General features: G+C 43.9%; 1 protein-coding gene across 3 annotated transcripts in view; it reads right to left on the bottom strand.

Annotated features, from left to right (window-relative positions):
* Positions 1-17,584: 17,584 nt before the first annotated feature.
* AKAP10 (A-kinase anchoring protein 10) overlaps positions 17,585-23,433 on the bottom strand; it is an 81,509-nt gene continuing 75,660 nt past the window's right edge. For all 3 annotated transcript variants that reach the window (XM_032320241.1, XM_032320242.1, XM_032320244.1), the window contains one exon: positions 17,585-19,404. In XM_032320241.1, the coding sequence (XP_032176132.1) occupies positions 19,399-19,404 (6 nt within the window). In that variant the 3' untranslated portion in view covers positions 17,585-19,398. The remainder of the gene's footprint in view (positions 19,405-23,433) is intronic.

Raw genomic sequence — 23,433 nt, 5'->3', positions numbered from 1 at the left:
CAGGTCATGATCTTAGGGTCCTGGGATCGATCCGTGCACTGGGCTCCTGCTCAGCAGAAAGCCTGCTTCTCCCTCTCCCACTCCCTCTGCTTGTCTTCCCTGTCTTGCTGTCTCTCTCTCTGTCAAATAAGTAAATAAAATCTTGAAGAAATCAAATCAAATCAAATCATATATTGAATTTGATGGCCAGTGCTCCGGAAAAATGGTTTCAATGAGGAAGATGCTTGCAAAAACTTCATTTTGTTTTGCACATGTGGTGCCCGTGTGATGCTAGGGAGAAAACCTAGCATTTCAAAGTTTTAGAAAATTTTCAGATGTTTTCATGTGATGCTTAGTCACTGTGTTCAGTCATCACTAGATGATGCAAGACATTTGCAAATCAAGTAACGTACTTCAAATCTTCCCTTGATAAATGTTGTATTTACTACCCTGTGCAAATAAACAGCAGGGGGAAGAAAATAAAATATTTGAGAGCAGGAATTGAAATAATGACAGCGGGATGAAGACTTGGATCTCGATAGCCAGGCTGTGATCTTAGAACGACAAAGCAGTTAAAAAATTATATCAGTTGGAGCGCCTGCTGGCTCAGTCTATAGAGCACCTATTGGGCGCCTATCTTAATCACGGGGTTGTGAGTTTGAGCCCCATCAGGGGGGTAGAGATCACTTAAAAAAAAAAATTCAATTGTGATGCCTGGGTGGCTCAGTCAGTTAAGCATCTGCCTTCAGCTCAGGTCATTATCCTGGAGTCCTGGGATCGAGTCCCACAACAGGTTCCCCGCTCAGCAGGGAGTCTGCTTCTCCCCTCTCATGCTCTCTCTCTTACTCTCTCTCTAAGTAAATAAATAAAATCTTTAAAAAAATAATAGAAGAGTCAGTGCTTTACAAGATATTGTTGAAGCTGCTAGATCAATTCAGTGGTCCTCAAAGTGTGGATTCCTGAAGATTTCAGGCCATTTCAGGGTTTCCATGAGGTCAGACGTTGATGTCTTCTATGTATTTTCATAAAAATATGAGTTGCCCTTGACGTATTAATACTGGCACTAAGTGCAAAAGCCACTTTTCTCAGTAAATTTGTTTTGGAAAATATAGTTATTTTTATTACAATATGTTATTTGTATCCACTTCTAATGGGCTTATTATTGTTGTTTTTAAATAAATTAAGAATAAATTTATTTTGCGTTTCTTAGTTTTAATTTTTAATACAGTAAATATGTTGGGTCTTTAAGCTAAACAGTTTGAGAACCACTGGATTAATTAAGTCCAGGATAAAAGTGATTAAAGATATAAATCTAAGGACAGAAACTATGACAAAGGAGTGGGTGAAAGAGAAATAGAGAGGGTATGCAATTAGAAATAAAACAGGGGTACCTGGGTGACTCAGTCAATTAAGTGTGTGACTCTTAATTTTGGCTCAGGTCATGATCTCAGGGTTGTGAGATCAAGCCCCACATCAGGCTCTGTGCTGGGCATGGATTCTCTCTCCCTCTGCTCCTCTCCTACCCACACCCCTGCAAAAGAAAGAGAAAGAAAGAAAGAAAGAAAGAAAGAAAGAAAGAAAGAAAGAAAGAAAGAATCCCAAGGGAAATTTTTGGTTGTTTAATTACATAATAAGGAAATTATTTAATTCACAAGTGACAATTATAGTAAACTTCTAAATCTTTCTATTTATCAAATGCTGAAACTGTTCAAATGATGTTTTGGCCTCATGGATTGAGGAAGGGCAAAAAGTCATAAAATTACGTCAATAGATTCAATAAGACATACCAATAATCTTATATATACTTGATAATAAAGATGTTGAATATATTTTTAAAATCTCTGAGATTGGGGTGCCTGGGTGGCTCAGTGGGTTAAGTGTCTGCCTTCTGCTCAGGTCATGATCCCAGGATCCTGGGATCAAGCCCCACATTGGGCTCTCTGCTCAGGGGGGAGCTTGCTTCCTCCTCTCTCTCTCTCTCTCTTTGCCTGCCTCTCTGCCTACTTGTGATCTCTGTCTGTTGAATAAATAAATAAAATCTTTAAAAAAATAATAAAATCTCTGAGATTATTACAAGGATTAAGAAAGGATTAAGAGTTGATTTTTTTTTAAAGATTTTATTTATTTATTTTACTGAGAGAGAGGGGGCGGAGGAGGGGCACAAGCAGCCGGAGCGGCTGGCAGAGGGAGAGGGAGAAGCAGACTTCCCATTGAGCAGAGATCCGCCCCCCGCCCCCAACAAGCAGGGCTCCATCCCAGGACTCTGGGATCATGACCTGAGCCAAAGGCAGACCCTTAACCAACTGAGCCACATAGGCACCCCAACAACATAATTAATATTAAGAGACATTTGGTACTTATTAAGAATATTGAAATTATTCTCAAATTAAGAATAATGAAATACCTTATGACTTCCAATTTAATGGAGAATTCCTAAGGAGAGTTTACTATATTCCCTATGGTTAAAGCATGTTCTGCACAGAGCCCTCATTTAACTAGTGACAGTCAGCCACATCAGAGAAATGATCATCCAACAATTTCAAAATATTAACAAATCATTCACGATTTTCAAAGTAATTTAATAAATTATGCTACATCGTATATGTGCTGGTAAAAAGCTTTGTGGTATATTGTTTCATTTACTCAGATAATAAAACAGGATGTTTAAATTTATTATTTTACTTGTATATTAACATATAACATTATTTATATTAAATAATAAGTAAATAAATAAATAAATGATTTATATTAAATAGAGGGGCGCCTGGGTGGCTCAGTGGGTTGAGCCTCTGCCTTCAGCTCAGGTCTTGGTCTCAAGGTCCTGGGATAGAGCCCCACATCGGGCTCTCTGCTCAGCGGGGATCCTGCTTCCCCTCTCTCTCTGTCTTCCTCTCTGTCTACTTGTGATCTCTGTCTCTATCAAATAAATAAATAAAATCTAAAAAAAAATACTGTTAGATATTTTTAGCATCACCTTGGATACAGAAATGATTAGGTCCCAGTCTCAGTAGCCTCTCAAAGATGAATAAAAACTGTTCCAGTAATCTATTGCTACATTGTAACAGTTAGTTGCTTAAAACAAGAAACTTCTTTTAAAAAAAAAAATTAATTTATTTGACAGAGAGAAACACAGTGAGAGAAGGAACACAAACAAGCAGGGGGAGCTGGAGAGGGACAAGCAGGCTTCCCGAAGAGCAGGCAGCCCGATGTGGGGCTCGATACTAGCACCCTGGGATCATGACCTGAGCCGAAGGCAGACGCCCAACTACTGAGATCCCGGGCACAGCACTTTCCTTTTTTTAAAATTTCTCACTGTTCATTCCATGCGTTAGGAATTTGGATGGGGCGCATCAGGCATGGCTCATCTCTGCCCCACAAGGTATTGGCAGCGGTGGCGTCACTGGGGTTGGAAAATCCAAGACAGCCTCTCCTGGGTCATGGCTTGACCAGCTGGGTTGGGAGAGTCAGATTCATTCAGAGACACCCTCAGGCCCTCCTTCAGCCACTGCCTCCACCAAAGGGTAGCACTATCCCAGCTTGCAGGTTTAGTTTTATCTGCTTTGTGTAAGGCATCTTGCACTCTGCGTGTGTATTCGAGAATCTTCCAAGTTGTCACTTCATTCTTGTTGCTTTTCTTTCTTTTTTAAAAGAGGCTAATTTCATCTCAGCCTACAGTTTACTTATTTATTTTTTTTAAAGATTTTATTTATTTATTTGATAAAAGACACAGTGAGAGAGGGAACACAAGCAGGGGGAGTGGGAGAGGGAGAAGCAGGCCTTCCACTGAGCAGGGAGCCCCATGCGGGGCTCAATTCCAGGCCCCCGGGACCATGACTGGAGCCGAAGGCAGACACTTAACGACGTGAGCCATCCAGGCGCCTCTTCTTTTTGCTTTTCAATACTACATGGTACGAAAACACCCCAACTTGTGTGTCTATTCTGATGAGCATTTAAATAATGTCCAGTTCAAGTCTCTTACAAACAGTGCGGCCATGAGCACTCTGGGACATGAATCTTGGTGAATGTAGGTATGCATTTCAGTTTGGCATATACCTAGCAGTGGAGTGGCTGGGTCATAGCATGCGTACTCAATGCTGATCGATACTTAGAAAGTACATTTCAAAGTGTATTCCAAGGTCTACCCCCACCACCAGCCAAGGATGAGAATTCTGGTTGCTCTTATTCTCACCAGTACCTAGTAGGGCCAGTCTTCTTATCACTTGGTGGCTCTGACTTGACAGATCAGCCTCCTTCTCTTGGAGAGCGGTGAGCCCCATTCTATGCTCCACGGAAATCCCACAGGGCTGGTGTCAGAGGCAGAGGGGCACCCACCTCCCCTCACCTCAAGGGATCCAAACTTCCTGCCAATCGGTTGGACAGATGATGATCTGAAAACCGGTGGAAGTTCATTTGGGGATATGGGTGATGGTTCTGTCCTCCCAGCTCCCTCAGAGTCTTGTGGCATCCCCAGACCCTGAAGCAGGAGACCAGAATCCACATCCCGACTCCTTCCTGTTCTGTTTCCCCTCAACCTTGTCATCACATACCCCAAATTCAGCTCCAGACACTGCACACGAATCACGTCCCAAACGCATCAGCCCTTTCACACCTCTGAGATGTGGCTGCTGTTGGGATCCTTCCGCCTCAACCAAAATCTCTCTCCTTCTTAAAGGCTCAACCCAAGTGTCACCTTTCTGGAAAGTTCTTCCACATTCCCCGGTCCTTTCTGGATCTCCTCATGGCAAGTTACCTGTGTCTTACATCAGGGTCTTTGCATCTGCTGTTCCCTTAGCCTGGAACTCTTTTCCTTTCACATAGCCAACCCTCACCTCCGTCTTGTCTGTTTTACCCCTTTGTCTCCCTAGTGTCTGTCTGCTCCCAGTAGAAAGGAGGCGTTCTGGGGGCTAGGATTTGTGTCTGCATCGCTTACTTCTCTAGTCCCTGTGCCTAGGAAACCGCCCGACAAAGAGTAAAGGCTCAGTTTGTTGAACGAATAAATTTTGTCTTTTTTTTTTAGATTTTTATTTATTTATTTGATAGACAGAGAGATCACAAGTAGGCAGAGAGGCAGGCAGAGAGAGAGGGGGAAGCAGGCTCCCCCGCTGAACAGAGAGCCCGATGTGGGGCTCGATCCTAGGACCCTGAGATCATGACCTGAGCTGAAGGCAGAGGCTTAAACCACTGAGCCACCCAGGCGCCCCTAAATTTTGTCTTTTAATTTACCCGTCATGCAGTGGCAGGGGACTCCCACAAGCCAGGACAATCTGTTGAAGGCAGAGCTAGAATTAGAATTAGAAGCAACTAATCCTATCTAGATGGAGTCCAATGAGACTAAAATGGTGTTTCAGGTGAATCTGGAAAATGAGTCAGGTGTCCTTGAGGAAGAAAGGCTCCTCAGACAAAGTTAGCAGCTTGTGCCCAGATCCAGCAACGGTACAGAGGCCAGTAGGGCTGGGATATAGGGATTGAGTAACGGATGAAGGAGCTGAAGCCAGAAGGTAAGGAGTGACACAACCTTTCTTCACTCAACAAATATTTGTTTATTACCTGGGCAAGAGAGAGGTTTGGGAGCCATGAGGGAACATGTATGAAATAAGGCAGTGAGAAGGGCTGAGGCAAGAGGAGGGAGGAAGTGGGAGCCATTGAGGCATCTGGTGGGAGGGTACAAAGAAATCTTCCCTGATCTTCTGGTCTGTAATATTCATCTTTACTTGTAACAAAAGCAATAGCTATTCATTGTAGAAAATTTTGAAAAGACAAGGGCCATCTAGTCTGGGCATAGATACCACATTATTTCTTGCACCATCTGTGTACAATTTTAGAAAACAAGAGGGATCGTGGTAGTGTGCTTATTTTAAGCTATTTTAAGGTTTATTGATGTATTCTCATATGTAGATTTTCCTCCCCCAAAATACAAAATATTACACTATACATGCCGGCACTTTGTTTTGCTACTCTTTTTAATTTTTCTTCTAATTTTGCTCACCTCCCTCTTCTTCCTCTTTCACAAGACACATGTCAGCAACCTATTACAGATTTTCCCCAAGCAAGTGTGGCCATATAGAAAATTATTTAAACAGATCCTTATAAATATGTATGTGGAAAACAGCCTTCCCGTACGTGTCAGAGTTTGACAAACACGAGATCATATAATAGACACTTTCCTGCATTTTGCTATTCTTAGATTATGACCTGATGGAATTCTTTCAGGTTAACTGGAGTCCATCTAGTTAACCCCCTTTTCATGGTTGCATAATATTCCGCGGTGTTTGATGAAGAAAACAAAGGCAGGAAAAATGTAACCAAAAAAGAATCATCTTACAACATGTGGCCCTCTGATGCACATCTGAGCCACGTGGGACAAGGCATTTCTACTGGGTCTCGTGACTAATGTTTAGCTAGACAGTAAAGGGTAATCTTATCTTGAAAGTAGCCAGACCTCCAAGGTCCTGCAAACCTCGCTTTCAACATACAGAAATTCCCCAGAGATTTTCTTATCCCAAACACCCTAACTGATCAGTCCCTCCTCACAATCACAGGTGCACTTCTCTCTGCCCATGGGTCCTGGCCCCGTGCTTTAACAAAAGCACCTTCCGCACCGTGAACCTTTCTCAAGAATTCTCTCTTTTTTTTTTTTTTAAATTTATTTATTTGACAGAGAGAGATCACAGGTAGACGGAGAGGCAGGCAGAGAGAGAGAGAGAGATAGAGGGAAGCAGGCTCCCTGCCGAGCAGAGAGCCCAATGCGGGACTCGATCCCAGGACCCTGAGATCATGACCTGAGCCGAAGGCAGCGGCTTAACCCACTGAGCCACCCAGGCGCCCTCAAGAATTCTCTCTTGACCACCATGCTCAACAACCCCACATCAGCATGGAAGCAGCAGAAGACATTCAATCACCCTCTGCTGTTGGACATTCACTGTTCCCTGTAGTGAGTGTGTATGTGTGTGTGTGTGTGTGTGCGTGCGTGCATATATTTCCCACTAGAAACCATGTTACATCTATACTTTATGTATCAAAGCTTTTACTTCTTGGAACAGATTGCCAGGAATGGGATTGCTAGGTCTAAGACATACAAAGTTTTTTCATTTTAAAGATTTTATTTATTTGAGAGAGAGAGAACGTAAGGGCAGAGGGAGAGGGAGAAGCAGACTCCCGGCTGAGCAGGGAGCCCGATACAGGGTTCGATCTCAGGACCCTGAGATGAGGGCCTGAGCCGAAGGCAAATGCTTAACCAACTGAACCACTCAGGTGCCCTGGATATATGAATCTTACACTGTAATGGATTTTTCCAGACTGCTTTCCTAAAATGCTACCACAGTTCCCATTTCTACCTCTTTAATGTTTTCCACTCTCAATAAAATAATGTTTTGTTTTTCTCTAATGTGATTTTTCCTAGGAACTAAGGAGCCTGCACATCTTTTCGTATACTTGTAGACCATTTGGATTTGCTTTTCTTGGTGATTTAATATCTGGCAATGTGTCAGAGGTCTTCTTAGAACTATATGATACACACACACACACACAGACTTTGTCATTTGCCTTGAAAATATTGTTTCTCCAAATCCATAATTAAAAAAAAATTTTTTTTAATTTATTTGACAGACAGAGATCACAAGTAGGCAGAGAGGCAGGCAGAGAGAGAGGAAGGGAAGCAGGCTCCCTGCTGAGCAGAGAGCCCGACATGGGGCTCGATCCCAGGACCCTAGGATCATGACCCGAGCTGAAAGCAGAGGCTTTAACCCACTGAGACACCCAGGTGCCCCCCCAAATCCATAATTTATGTATTGGCTTAGTTTATGGTGTTCCTCAAAACACATTTTTAATTTTCAAACATGTATCCCACCCCCTCCACCCCCCGCCATCTTTTGAGTTTCCTGTGTGAGTTGGGAAGTGGTTTTATTTTGCTTGTTTGTTTGCTTTTTACATTTGATTTTTTAATCCATCTGAGATTTATCTTTTCCTAGGGTAAAAAATGAAAATTTAACAACTTTCTCTTATTAAATAAGGCACCTCCATTTTGTGATGTCTCTATCATTCCTTCTGCTTCTGTCTGCTGTGTTGGGCCCTAGGATGACCTTGACAGAGGCGGTGTGTATAACCGACATTCTGTAGGATGGCCGCATGGATAGAGGGTTAACTCTGAGAGTCAAGTTCAAAACCAGCACGATGGCTCACAGTAGAATTCATGCAAGATGTCCTAGCCCTGGACATGTAACTTCTGATCTCAGGGTTGTGAGTTCGAGCTCCACATTCAGTTTGGAGATGACTTTTTTAAAAATGGAGCAGAAAGTACAGAGATTTTTGCACATATACCCCGTTCCCACACGTGCACGTCCTCCCCAGCTGTCCATATCCAGCCCCATAGTAAGACACGTGGTAAGCCTACGTCAACACCCCATTCTTCTCAGAGCCTGTAGTTTACATTAGGGCTCACTCCCGGTGTTGCACACTCTGTGGGTTTGGACAAACGTCAAAGCTGAGGAAAGCTCCCCTCTATTCCTGGTTTGCTGGAACCAGTGTTTGGATTTTGCCAAATGCTCTTTCTGGTTTACCTTTTGACAGTGCCACAGCCTCAGGGAACGGGAGTGATGCCACCGGTTCCTGAGACAATCTCTCAGCCTGACCTCTGGTTGCTCATGAAATCAGGCTTGTGTGAATTCTCTGGAGGGACACTCCCCTCGTAGAGTCTTAGGGAGGACTGCGGGCCCCCCAGCTTCTCCTGATGTCCCCTGCTCACCATCAAAGCCACGCTGAGGGCTAACCTCAGACCCACAGCTTCCACGAGCTTCCTTCCCGAGAGGCTGGCATGTCGGCACTGCGGCTGACCTCAGGCAGCTCAGAGGAGCCTGTTTTGGGCCCTGCGGTCAGGACAGAATGTTCACTTCCTTCTGAGTTGGGGGAAGACAGATAAACAGTTGTCACCGCAGTGGGGAGAGAAGGAAGACTCCTTCTTCCTTTGGCAATCACACAACCCCAGTAAATTCTCCTGATCAGAGATGCCTCGAATGAGGAGCCAAGGGCCCACGTGGCCTGCTGGGTGTGCACTGTGGGAGCAGCCTCGGAAGGAGAGTTACTGGAGAGGGGCTTTCTTTGCGACCATCTAAAGTAAACCAGCTCTTCGCCCTCTTCTGCATAGTACATCATCAGGACCTCGGGACTGCACTACAAAAGGTTTCTCAAATCAGTGGACTTCTCTCTCTGCCACCAGCAGCTGCTGAAGAATCAGCACCTTCACTTCTGCAGAGGACACAGAGGCCCAGAGAGGGGAAGGAAATGGCCGAAGATCCCACAGCAGGGACACAGCATGATACGGGATAGAACCTGTTTCCATGCCAACAGCACAGTGAAGATACAGTCTGGTCTCCTGGGTGTGGCTTTTTCTACCAGCCTAAGGTTTGGACAAGTGGAGGAATTCTCAGACTTCTTCATCTCAGAAACCCTTCAAGCCTCTATTGGTGGCTCTTGAGTTTTGAATGATTCTTAACTATGCGTAGTTTTGCGCATCACACATCGGTAGTTTGAGAAACATTGGTTCATTGGTTTATGTCGATCTTCCAAATGCTGGCACATTTCATCTGACGGTATTAAAAAAAAAATCGTATCTGTTAATCTACTTGCAACAGAAATGCCTTGTAAACATTTGGGAAGCTCTCCAGGTCACGGTGGCAAACACCGGTGTTCCAAAATTCTAAATTTTGCTTGAAAACTCTCATTCTTCTATCCTTGACAATACATGCTGTCAAGTGTCTTCCTCTCAGGGCCATTGGCTTGCTTCATTTGGTTTCCAGAAAATGTCTTTTAAGAGAGTCAGGTCTGGGGGTGCCTGGGTGGCTCAGTGGGTTAAGCCTCTGTCTTCGGCTCAGGTCATGATCTCCAGGTCCTGTGATCGAGCCCCACATCGGGCTCTCTGCTCAGCGGGGAGCCTGCTTCCTCTTACCTTTCCTGCCTCTCTGCCTACTTGTGATCTGTCTGTCAAATAAACAAATAAAATCTTATAAAAAAGAAAAAGAGGGCGCCTGGGTGGCTCAGTGGGTTGAGCCGCTGCCTTCGGCTCAGGTCATGATCTCAGGGTCCTGGGATCGAGGCCCGCATCGGGCTCTCTGCTCAGCAGGGAGCCTGCTTCCCTCTCTCTCTCTCTGCCTGCCTCTCCATCTACTTGTGATTTCTCTCTGTCAAATAAATAAATAAAAATCTTAAAAAAAAAAAAAAAAAGAAAAAGAGAGAGTCAGGTCTGAATACCCAGTTAGTTGGCTGTTCCTTCGCGGTATTCTGTGACAAGTGTGGCGGGTTCTGCCAACAAGCCAAACAATTGCAGAAGTGCTTTCCCTGAAGGCCACTGTCATACTTGCTGTGCAGAAGTGTTTTATCCCTACTTCCCATTTTGTCCCCCGTGATATTAAAAAACATGGACTTGAGGGTTGAGGTTTAGTAAAATTAATAATTGTTTCTGCTTCATCAAGGACATTCTTATGGGAAACTTTCTCTTTTAGAACAGGTGCACGATGATAGAGAATACGATGACTGCTGGTCCAGCTTGGTGCCACTATCCAGACTCCTGCTAAGGTCCCGAAAGTTTCGCCTACCATTGTTTTTGCCTTGTCGGTGCAAATATTCACATGGTAGAAAAGGCAGTTAATGTATTAGTAGTATTAGAATACGTAATTTTGACTGTGCAGACCTCCTGATAGGGTCTCAGGGCAGTCGGGCACTTGTGAATCAGAACTTAGGGATTGCTGGGCTAGTACAAGAAAGGAATATCTCAACGTCAGCCTCTTGCCAGGAGCAAGGAATATATTTTACTTGCCTAAGGCATAGGAAGACTTAGTCCTGATTCTGGGAAGATGGGCCCAGAAGACCATTAGCTTGGCCTCATTTAAAGCAAGTGTTTTGTTTTTGTTGTCTTTCCTCCAGCATCTCCTGGGCCATATTGCTTGGATCAACCCCAGCCCTTTCCTGGGAAGAGCTCACTCACATCTGGTGAAGCAGACCAGTCTGGAACCAACCCTCCATGACTCCATATTGGATGCTGTGTGACGACTTGCTCAGGAGAACTCAGACAAACGGGGCACCGGGGAAGGTTTTCGGAGTAAAATGCAGAGGAGGAAGTGAGCCAGTATTGAGAGGCGAGAAGGACTTCTTTAGGCAGTGTGTGGGGGAGGACATTTTAAACTGTAGGCTTTGCTTGAGCAAAGAAAGGCATGGGCTCAGAGGTGTGAAAGCCCATTGAAGAAAGAGTACAGAGAGGTATGGTTTAAAGTCTAGTGCTCTAAGATCAAGGCGGCTAGAACAGTCAGGGGGATTAAATGCTATATAAGGAACTTGGAATTTATTCAGCAGCAACAGGGCTCATTATTACCGGTGATCTTATATTTAAGGCAAATCCCTATTTTCCTAATGAAAACATCTTTAAAAATTAAGGGATCGGGATGCCTGGGTGGCTTAGTCGGTTAAGCATCTGCCTTTGGCTTAGGTCATGATCCCAGAGTCCTGGGATCAAGGCCCACATTGGGCTTCCTGCTCAGCAGAGAGCCTGCTTCTCCCTCTCCCTCTGCCTGCTGCTCTGTCTAAAAATTTTTTCTAAAAATTTTTTTTTTAAATTAAGGGATCAACTCGTGTAAATTTAAACTTTTAGGAATGTCGATGAAATAGTCAGATGTCGAATTATAATATCTAATTTATTTAGGTATACATGCATATTTAAAATAACATTATATACACTAATACAGTAATACAAAATATTGCTTTTTCCCCCCATTCTTACATGTCAAGTAACAATTTTATTCAAGTCTCTACATGCATCTTGGACGTCAATGTCTTCATCATATCCAGAGTCACTTTCTTCAAGTGTATATCCTTCAATTGCATCGAAGTTGTCTGAGATGCAGTATTTTAAAATACTTGTCTGGCACTGTCATTGGAAAGTTTGATCCAAGTCACGTTAGGACAATTCTGCCCCCATCCCCAACTTTTCATGTAGGTGCAGGTTTACAATCCTTAGCAAAAGTATTCACTTATTGCTTTTTGAAGTTGCTCCTTGAAAAGCTGGTTTACAAAACCTAACTCTTTTAATAGTGATGGGCATACCCCTGGAATAATTACGAAGTTTCTTCCCACCCCCCTTTTCACCCATCTCAGTAGGAGGAGTCTGGCATTGTTTTTCATTATGGTGGGCTAGAATGTGAGGAGAGATCAGAGGTAGTAGAGCAGTCGCAGGCGATGACAAGACCTCGTTATGGTGTGACTGAAGAGTAAAACATATTCTTGAGAATGAAGAAGGCCAAAGAGCTCTAAGCTGGGTTCCTAGGTAGGATCATCCTCATGGACAGAGGAATGTTTGGGGGGTGGGAATGAAGCAGTGATGCATCAAGGCCTCGGAGATAGCTCGGAATATCCTGGAACCAGGCAGGGGGTAGAGATGAGAGCACAGCCTCCCCATGTAGCAATGGAGGCTGTGCAGCAAGGATATGGAAACAGCACTGGCCAGCAGTGGGCAGTCGTGCCAATATGCCAATATGGAGTCCTGGTCCAGTTGCACGGGGAAGGGGGTGTTGGGACTGGGAAGAAAGGGTATCTTGAGGAAAGAGGTACATGCAGAATGGACACATTCTGCAGAAAGACTGAGATGATCGAAGTCTGTGACTCACGAAGAGGGGTCCACCTAGACTGCCCGCAACAGGTTCCTCGTGCTTTCCCATTAATACTCATCGCATGAATCGTCCTAGTTTTCTAGACTGCAAGGAAGACGGGCAGTATGTGTGTTCTGGGGACTGCTGTACCCCCAGTAATGAGAAGAGGCATATAACAAGTCCCCAGGAAATACGTGCTGAAGGAAGAAACGGGGAGGAGACAGAGGGGGCAGAAAAGAAGAACAAGGTACTAGTGTCCAATGGGAGGGACTTAAAAAGGAGGACAGCAACGAAGGTCAGGAAAGGCATGGTCAAGACCTCAGAGGGCAGCTGGCATCAAGGAGCTGGGGGACACACTGGAAGGAAATGGACCAGACAGGGATTGCACCAAAGATTCCACTGGGGCCTTGGGTGTGATCCCAGCAGCCCAGTCTCAGCCCTGGAGAACATGTCCCTGGCAAAGGCACAGGGCGTGGGGTGGGGGGTGGGGGCGGTAAGGGAGGAGGGAGACTGTGGGCTGAGACTAGACTGTGGCTTCGTCTAAGCCTTACCCCATGGGGAGACACTTGCCTCAATGTCCAGACCTGCTCAGTGACAGACAGTGGGGTGGCATTTGGGTGTTCTTGGAGTTAACATCTGAATACTAATAAAGGATGTATGTGCTTGTTTTGGTGATTCACGAGGCATAAGCCTCAAATTCCCTTTCTGCGTAGCATGGACATCTCCAATAAAAGGGAATAGAAATAGTTCCCAATTTATAGGAACGATCTGAAGGCAGTGACTCTCAAAAGTCTGGTCTCCTGAGCAGCAGTAGCATCACCTGGAAATGTGTTAAAAATGTGAATTCTCAGCCTTTACCCCAGATCGATTGAATCAGAAACGGGGTGAGGCCCAGAAATCCAAGGTTTAATAAGTTTCTCTAGGGGATCCTGATGCATGAGAAAGTTTAAGAACTACTGCTTTAAAGCAATGCATGGAACGTTTTCAAGCTCCAGTCCCCTTTTCCAGAAACCTGCAGCGTCTGATACACTAGTCTTTAGTGAGTACCAACAAGCAGCAGGAGGAGAGAAGAGCCGAGGGCGACTTACAACAGAGCAGAGTGGTGGGGAAGAGGGCTGGTTCACTGCCTCAACTGGCTTCCCTGTCCTCTGAAGCCTCAGCACCCCCTTATAGGAGGGGAGAGTAGGTACTTACCTTTCCTGTGCCTGGCGCAGTATTAAGTACTCAGTCCTGCTGCTTGCTGCCATTATCATTCAAGCAGAACTCAGGAAGAGCCGATCGCCTCAAGGCATCAGCTCAATGGCTAGCTAGGTTCTTCCAAGGCCAGGATTTTGTCCCACGCGCGTGTAATAACTTTACACTACTAGCCTTGTTTCTGGTTTCTAAGAATTCACACTTCCCAAAGCTCTGTGGAGAGCCCCAGGGGTCTGAGACTGATCCTGTGGCCTCTTCTCCAGCCTACCCCACTCCCAGAGCCTTGCTTGATGGCCTCAGACATCAAAGCGCCGCCCGCCCCTTGTCGTCAGCCAGGAGCACAACACCTGAGTGTTCTAATCTTGCAGGGAGGAAATGGGATGGTGAGGCAGCCAGTCCTCAAGCGGTGGGCACTTTCAGAGGAGCGACCCCTCCTCAGACCCCTCTAACCTGTGGGTCTCCTTTCTGGGTCAGGAAAGCCTATTGACGCCCTGCGGAGCTCTGTAAGGAAAGGGTGTTAAATCATAGGCTCAAAAGGCTGGCTTGAGTCCAAAAAACACCAGCAATTATAGATGGAGCTTCCAACTTCTATCTCCTTCTCAGTAGAATGGAAAGCTCCAGGCGCCCCAGAACCTTGTCTTATTTCCCGAGTCCCTGCACTGTAAACAGAGCCCTTAGTAGACATCAAAATACTTTGGAATTGGCAAACATTTGCTAGGCCAATGGCTCTGCTGTTAGCAGGAACAAAGGTTGCTCTCCGTCGAGAGGAGGAAAACGAAAGGTCTGGGTGGAGCCCACTGGGTGCTGGTGAGCACGCCAGGCCGGCCCGGCGCTGGGAGCTATGCACAGTGTGGAGGCCCAGGGCGCTGTTTAGCCAGGGCTTTTCCACAAGGTGCATGGTGGACTCTTACTGTGACGTAGGCAGAGGCCAGCTGGGGATCATCTAGGGGTGAGCCTGAAGGCACATTCAAGATGGGGGACCCTGATACCTGAAGTTAGGGGAAAGGCCAGTCACCACAATCCTATTTGCTCCTTGGCAATTCCCAGCTCCCTCCGAACTGAACTGAAGCCCATGTTTCCTAGGCAGCTTGCCTGCCCGCCACAGGCCCAGAGGACCCAGCTGCCCCAGCCTATGCTCGCAAATACGGGCACAACTAGGTAGCAACTGTGTAGATGCCTCTGGGGGGGTCTGGGGGGGCACTACCCACCCTTGGGCAAGGGGTTTAATACTCCAGGTGAGTTCAGATACTCATTGTGCCAGAGCAGGCGGTTTGAGGGCAAGAGACTGAAGAAATATTTGGTTGCATAAAGTTACTAAGGCAGAAATAATCACTGCCCCACGTGACGGGAAAGCAGATGCACTTCTTCCTCCCTGAGCATGAATGTCCTCTAGGCTTTTGCTCATATGGATCCTTCCAACACTCGCCACACCATGGCCATTTCCGCCAGTCCCAAACCCATACAGTACCACACTTCTTACTCCCAGCCATTCCCAACCCCGCCCAAGCAGAGAGGCCTCCTCCAGTAACTGTTAGTGCCCGTCTCCTAAGTTGGAACCTTAAGGGTTTTGCTGGGATTTGCTTCTACTTACGGTTGCAGCCAAAGGCCAGACATCTTACCTAGCCCACGGAAGTGGTCAGCATGTACCTATTTCGTAATAAAGAGGCAGTGGCCCTCCATCATTTGAAGCTTATTATCAGTTACTCGTTGACAGAAATGCCCTCTAGGTACGTGCACCCGAATGTTTACAGCAGCCATGTCCACAACTGCCAAACCATGGAAAGAACCTAGATGTCCATCAACAGATGAATGGATAAAGAAGATGTGGTATATATACACAATAGAATACTATGCAGCCATCAAAGAACGAAATCTTGCCGTTTGCAACATGGATGGAACTAGAGGCTATTATGCTGCGTGAAATGAGTCAATCAGAGAAAGACAATTATCAGATGATCTCTCTGATACAAGGAATCTGAGAGGCAGGGTAGGGGGTTGTGGGTAGTAGGGAGGGAAAAAACTAAACAAGATGGGACTGGGGAGGGAGACAAACAGTAAGACTCTTAACCTCAGGAAACAAACTGTGGGTTGTTGGGGGGATTGGTGGGAGATAGGGTGGCTAGATGATGGACACTGGGGAGGGTATGTGCTATGGTGAGTGCTGTGAATTGTGTAAGCTTGATGATTCACAGATCTGTACCAATGAAGCAAATAATACATTATGTTAATAAAAAGAAAAAAAAATGCCCTCTATTTCTTGGTTTATTACAGTTGCTAAAAGCAGGGATGGTGTTTATCCTTTGGAAGGATAGGAAACGTGGGCTTCAGGAAAGCATGAAGGGGTCCCAGTGCTGAGTAACTCCTCCCTACAAAAATGAGGGAGTGTCTCTTAGTTCCATTAGTTGAGGATCCCATTTTAAGAGAATTCACAAAACCACCAAAGATTTAGTAAAGAAAAATTCTCCCAAATGTACGGGTATTTTGCAAACATGCTGAGGACACATGATCATGAGTTAATTAGAGCAGTCTGGTAGTACTTTAGTCAAGGTCCTTTCGGTTGCATGTAATAAAAAGTCACTTCGGACTGATTTTTGAAAACCCAAGAGGCATTCTAAGGATACCTGAGGGATGAACAGGGTCCAGAGGAAGGAGGGAAAACAGATCCAGAAACCCATGAAGGCCTCGAGGCTACTGAAGTAGCCGATCTGATTTGCTTGCACTCATGTTTCTCTCTTTCTACTTCTAAACCTCTATGCTTGCCTGTGCAGGGCAGCTCACGGGTCCCGACTTTCTTAAGGGCCCTGCACAAGCTGCAATCCCAAAGGGTCTCTCTCCTTCCCCTTGCAAAATTCTTAAGATAAAGAAGTGTCTTGGGCCTGTCTGGATGAGAAGTTCGACGCTGGTCTCATCAACTGGTGGTGGTGGGGGGGAAGGGAAATGTCCCTGGGTACAGACATGGTCCCCTTTCCCGTAGGGAATGAAGGCAGCGGCAGCCTGAGTCAGGCAGGCGCCCCCAGAGAGAGAGAGAGAGGTCTGCTGCTTCGGCAGGGGCTTAGCTGCTGGTACTTAAAACAACACAGTCTGTAACTGCCTACGAAGCCTGTGATACCTTCCCCTCCAAGTTCCTGCTGACCAGTTCCAGACATGTGCACTACTAACATTTCACGAAGCTCTACTGAAAACTGAAACCCCAGATGGAAATGTTACAAAAAGTTGCTCCCTGTTTTTATTGCTCTTTGCTGGACTTGGTTGATGTTTGCTTTTTACTTTTGTCAAATCTTACAGGAGAGATGAAGACATGGCAAGTTACAAAGGTACCGCTTCTGCACTAACATCTGTTCTAACAATCTGGGTTGGTGTCAGCAACACGATAAAGATGGATGTTAACAGATTCCTTGAGCCTATGAAAATCCTGCCGAGGAATCGTATTTTGTGGGTGCACTGCACAGAGCCTGGAACACAGTGGTGCTCAAGGTCACACTGAATCCAATTCCAATTTTAACTTAAGTACAAAGATCTACTTCCGATCAAATATTAAATCTGGCTAATAACTTCAGGCCACAATCTGCTCTGTGTCCCACAGCAGGTGGGGCAGAAGAAGGTAATGAAGTCTCCAACTTGCTGTTCTCCTCTTTTAAGAACCTTATCACAACAGACCATCTCTAGCTCAGAAGCACAAAATGTATACGAAGAAATTACTATACAGTAACTGAAAGCACAAGTTTCAACAGCCTAGGGTCTTAGAGAAATTGTTATTCCAAAACATGCAGAGGCAGCAAGAGTCACCCAAAACCACATTTTATTCTATGACCTTTATATTGCTTTTCTGTTACTTAAAGGTTGAAGCAAAGTGAAAGGATGGAAATATTTTGTTAAAGGAACAAAATAAGTTAATCACAGCAAATACACCTAATAAAACCTCAGGGTCTATGCCGTACACTCCAAACACAAGATTAAGTCCAGGAGTGGCTCATGTCTGGGTTTTTGTAGAGCAAATGGAAATATTTGGAAGAATCAACACATTTCAGTAGAAGAGCCATAAATGCCCTGAAAGCAGAAAGTTGACACAATTTTAAATATAATTCTCATATATATATATTTTCAAATCAAACACAATTAAATAGAATATGGTATAAGTACATGAATACTTTGCTTTAGAAGAATAACAGAGGTGGTACATAGTACCAAAAACTTATACACAGCCTTTTTGCTTCTTCTGTTGATGAAACAGTGTGCCTCTATACAATCAAATATTGCAATGGAATAAATTCTCTATTCATTCAAGACTTTCTCAAGGACAGAGGTGATTAATAATTATATACTTATATATATATATAATTTCTTTTTTTCTTTTCTTTTTTTTTTTTTTTTGCAAAGTCTGAGCAAAAGCAGTAACACCTAAGAGAACGTTCGTCCTCCTCAGTCACACATGGTGAGGAGGCGTGGGCACTGCAGGCCCGTGGAGTGTGCTCGCCAGTGGGGCGGCCCTGCTGATGGCAGCGAGCCCCGCACCCAGTAGCTGACCGAGGGAAGTGCAGTGAGGGAGTCTCCTGCTCTCCTAGAGACAGAAAGAGAAAAGGCCACCACGTGCACACTTCCCAGCTCACAGCAAAAAGGGGAGGCAGCCAAGGTCAAGTGCTTTTCCTGCCCCGCCCCCCAAACCTCGCTTGCCAATCTTAAAAAAAAAAAAAAAAAAAGAAAAAAACAAAACAAAACCCATACAATCTGGAAATAAACATTTTGTCCAAGGTATCACAGGGGGAAACTGGAGTGATTGTTACTCCTGCTCCTTTTCCTCATGTATTCTGAAGGGAAAGCTAAGTAACTTGGAGCAGAGCATTCTAGAAGAGCAAGTCTTCGTGCTCAAAGTAAAGGAGGCTCATCTTTTTGTTAGCAGGGGAGACTGGTTTGCAGTACACCGCATCTGAGGAGCAATTAAAATGGAAAATTGCACACTGTCACCCAAGGGAAGGACAATGTCACCAAGACTCGACCAGTCAGCTAGCCTCTTCCAAATTAATGCCTCTGTGAAGGAAGACCACCAGGGAGCCCTCATCCCGGTCTGCTGGAGGAAAACAATCCGCTAGCACCACACTGCCACTCTGAGCTGCCTGGCTCTCGGAGGGGCTGACTCACCTGTCTGCTCAGGTCAAAGCAAAGCACTTCCGGCACCTGCTTTAGGATACTTGTAGGGATGGGTCACGGCTACAGAATGTGTGTCAATCACGTTATCAGCTCTACGCTTATCTGCCTCCCACAGTATGTGGTCCCTGTCTATTCCAGTGGACTAAAACTCGTTCATAAATGGGTTATTGCCATTGGAAAGCTATTAATTTTCTAGTAATGTAAACAATACCACTTTGTCTCTTTATGACTTTCACTGTGTGAACATCATGTGCAGCAAATATGTCTACATGTCACTCTGCTTAGGATGGAAGTCTAGGATTGTCTGCCAGTCTTTCTTGGGAACAACAGTGATATATCAGTGAAAAGAAATACAGTGCTTTGTTTTCATTGGCTGTGTTGAAGAATCCAACCAGAGCAAAAAAGTTCTCTTATTTTTCAAAAGCAGATTTCCTTTCTCTCAGGTCTTGAGTCATAGCTGAAAAAAGGAGAAAGAAAAAGGTTAAGGTGCATTTTTATAAGGGACATATTATCATGACAGATTAAGGTTACCCAGCACTTAGTGTTTACTACATACCAGCACTTTTGACAGTGAGGATGTGACTACAATCCTGAGGTAAAATGCTGTAACTCTTTCATTTACATATGAATGAACGGAAGCTTAAAAAGGTCAAGCAGCTCACCCTAAGATAACAAGGACTGGCACCCAGGTCCGCTTTTATCTTTCCCTTTTGGCAATAGATAGTAGAAGGAAACATCTAGTCTTTGACAGAGTAATTTGCCTTCTAGGAATTAACCGTGCACCATGCTCATAAGAGAGGGCAAAGATTTATATGCACACACATTCACTGAAGTACTGTTTATAACAGGGACAAACCCAAAATGACTTAAATGACAATCCACAGGGGAGTGGGAGATCAGGAGATCCATAATATCAGGATAGCCATAATATCAGGAAGTATCCTGATATCTCATATCACAATATCAGGAGAGCCATAATATAAAATACTCCAATACCTTTGGAAAGAAAAAAAACCCCTCTGATTTCTCCCCACCAGGTTCCTGAGGTGGAGACCCCTTTACTCACAGCACTGGGAAGAAAAAAAACATCCCAGAAGACAAGGTCCTTGGGACATATACACATGCAACAATTCAGAAATGCTGTGAGGTAGTTTATATTAAATGCCTAAGTACATTCTATAGACCAGCGTAAAGTAAACATTCAAAGAGAGGCTTCAACATGGGCTAGAGAGGCTGGGTAATCTTTCATGGAAGTAGGATGTCTTACTTTCATAAAATCATGGAATGAGACTCAGAAGGAGATCTTATGAGACTGTCTTGTTCAATTTCTCTCATCTACTGATGAGGAACTAAGACTTGGAAAAGGAAAATAACTTGCAAAAGGTCACATATATTCATTAAAAGTGGAACAAACACGTTCTGTTTAGCTCAGCACTTATTCCATACCAACACACCGCAGATCCCTAAGGACAGGCAGGATAGGTATCTTAGCCAGCCAAAGAGAAAGGCTAGCAAGCTTAAAAAAACCAAAATACAGCAAAATGTATCGTATATCCTAAAAATAAAAAGCACATGATAATAAAATCTGAACATACAACTCAAATAAAAAGCCTTCATTTTAAATATCTACTTTCTAAAACGGTGCCTAAAAGGACATTTTTCGTATTGTTAAACATTTCATCCTCAAAGATAATGGGGAATCACAACTTCATACACCTTGATCTTGCTCTTTGCTATTTTAGGTTTGCCTGAGCCAGTGAAGATAAATATAGATAAAAATTATCACCCTTAAACAGAAACGAGGGTAGAATCTGCAAAAGTGAACAGAAAGTTGGTGTGAATCAGCTCAGTGCAAAGTTCAAAATCAAACCAAGCTCTGGTAAGGACAGTTCTCCGAGCAAACAGAGGCAGAGAAAGGGGTCTGCCGGGCCTGTCTAAACACAAGCCCTCAGAACCACTGTGGGTTCCATGGGATATCATCTGAACATCTTAATTCTGATTCCCAATTTCTGCTAACGCAAGTAACAGAGTAGTAGTTTCCTGCCTTCATAAGGAACAGGAACAGAAATTCTCCTATTGGCTTAAATCTCTGTGAATCAACTCCAGTTAGATAAAGAAAAATTGCTGAAGAAACTGGGAATGTCTGGCTTGAAGAAAGGACTGGGTGTCGGAGGGGGCGGGGAGGGAGGCAGGGTATGCTACACAGCAGCCCTCAACTTTCTGAAGGTCACTTGCATGGCTCTCACACACCCAACTAGAACCAGCTGGTGAAGCTGTAGACAAACAGAATATTAGCTTGTGGATATTCTGAATACAACCCCTTTCTCAGAAGTTGTTCTGCAAATATCATCTCCCAGTCTGTAATTTGCCTTTTCATTTTCTTTACAGGGTCTTTTGACAAGCACAGGTCTCTACTTTGGATAAAGATCAATTTATCGATTTTTCTCCTTTATAGCTCATGTTTCGTATGTCTAAGAAATCTCTGCCTAATCCCAAACCATGGATTTTAGTTTTTAGCTCTGACATTTAGGTCTATGATCCATTTTGAGTGGATTCTCGTGTGCTATGAGGAAGAAGGTTCATTTTCCTCCCATACATATATCTTGATGTCCCAGTACCGTAAACCAGAAAAGACTAGCTTTTTATCACTGATCTATCTTGGCATGTATGTCAAAAATCAACTGACTCTATATATTTGGGTCTACTTCTGTATTCTCTGTGTCTACCCTTATGCTGATATCACTCTGCCCTGATTGTGCAGCTTAATAGTAAATGTGTCCACGTACTGTTAGTCTTCCAACTTTTCTCTGCCCCCCCCATATGTCTGTCATTCTAGTTTCTTTAAATCTTCCAGTTATGTTTTATAATCATCTTGTCAACTGGTCTTCTACAAAACACCCTGCTGGAATTTTTATTGTGATTGTACTGAATCTTGGATATCTTGTACGGCATGGAGAGTCAATACTGTATAACATATTTGAAAGTTGCTAGGAGAGTAATCTTAAAAGTTCTCATCACAAGAAAAAAAATTTGAGATCATTTTGCAATGTATATAAATATCAAATCCCTAGGTTGTAGACCCAAAACTAACATAATGTAAGTCAACTATACGCCTCAAACATCATCACCACCACCATCATCCTGGGGAAAACCAGCACCTTAACAACATTTATCTCTTGATTTATTTAAATCTTTAATTCTGCTCAGTTACAGTTTATATCGTATAAACCTTACAGACATTTTGGTAAATATATTCTTAGAATTTTATGTTTTAGGATGCTACTGTAGATTGTAACCTTTTTTAAATTTCAATTTCTGACTGTTAATTGCCGCTATATAGAAATGTACTTCATTTTTTATATATTAACCTTATAACATTTAGCATTGCTAAACTTAGTTCTAACCCTTTTTTTTATAGACTCCTTAAAATACTACCGTCCAAAAGACCTTTCTGTGACAACAGAAATGTTCTGTATTGTGCATACATGGCTAGTCACAACCATACTGGATAAAGCAACCTTAGGAATGTCTACATGAATGATAAGGTCTTCTGCAAAGAAAACCAGTTTTACTCCTTCCGTTACAATTTACAGGCCTTTTCTTTTTTGCCTTTTTGCACTGGCTAGGACTTCCAGTGCAAGTGTCCTTGCCTTCTTCCTAGAATTATGCAGTCTTTCCCCATTACACGTGATTTTAGCTGTGAGTTTTATCAGGTTAACGGGGTTCTTCTATTCTGTTCCTAGTTTCCTGAGAGTTTTATTGCCAGTGGTTGAATTCTGTCAAATTCTTTATCTTCATCTACTGAGATGATCATAGGTTTTTCTTTTTATGATGAATAACTCCACAATTTTTTCCTTTAAAAAAAAAAAAGATTTTATTTATTTATTCTGGAGAGAGAAAGAGAAAGAGAAAGTGAGCATGAGTCGGTGGATGGAGGGACAGAGAGAGGGACAAGCAGAGTCCATGCTGAGCGCAGAGCTCAATGTGGGGCTTGATTTAGGACCCTGAGATCACGACCTGAGCTGAAGTCAAGATGCTTAGCCAACTGAGCCACCCAGGCATCCCAGCAACTGATTTTCAACTATCAAAGCAAACCTGCTCTCCTGGGGTACCCCCCCACTTGTTATGATGTATTATCCTTTTTATATACTGATGACTGGGTTCCTTGTATTTATTTACTTACTAATTTGAGGGCACTAGCGGGAGAGATCTCAAGCAGCCTCCCTGCTAAGTGTGCAACCTGATGCAGGGCTCAATCTCATGATTCTGGGCCAAAACCAAGAGTAAGATACAGCCAGCTGAACCACCTAGGCACCCCTTCTTGTATTTTTGTTAAGGATTTTGCATGTATGTTCGAGAGAGACACTAGCTTGTAGTTTTCTTTTCTTGTAATATCTTTGGTGTTAAGGTAATGCTAGCTTCATACAGTGTGTTGGGAAATACTACCTCTTCTTCAATTTTCTAGAATCAGTATTCTTTGTCTAGA

Source organism: Mustela erminea, chromosome 18 (assembly GCF_009829155.1).
Source record: "Mustela erminea isolate mMusErm1 chromosome 18, mMusErm1.Pri, whole genome shotgun sequence".
In the NCBI taxonomy this organism is placed as follows: domain Eukaryota; kingdom Metazoa; phylum Chordata; class Mammalia; order Carnivora; family Mustelidae; genus Mustela; species Mustela erminea.
Note: the sequence above shows the minus strand (reverse complement) of the source record. Positions and strands in the feature narration are given on the sequence as shown.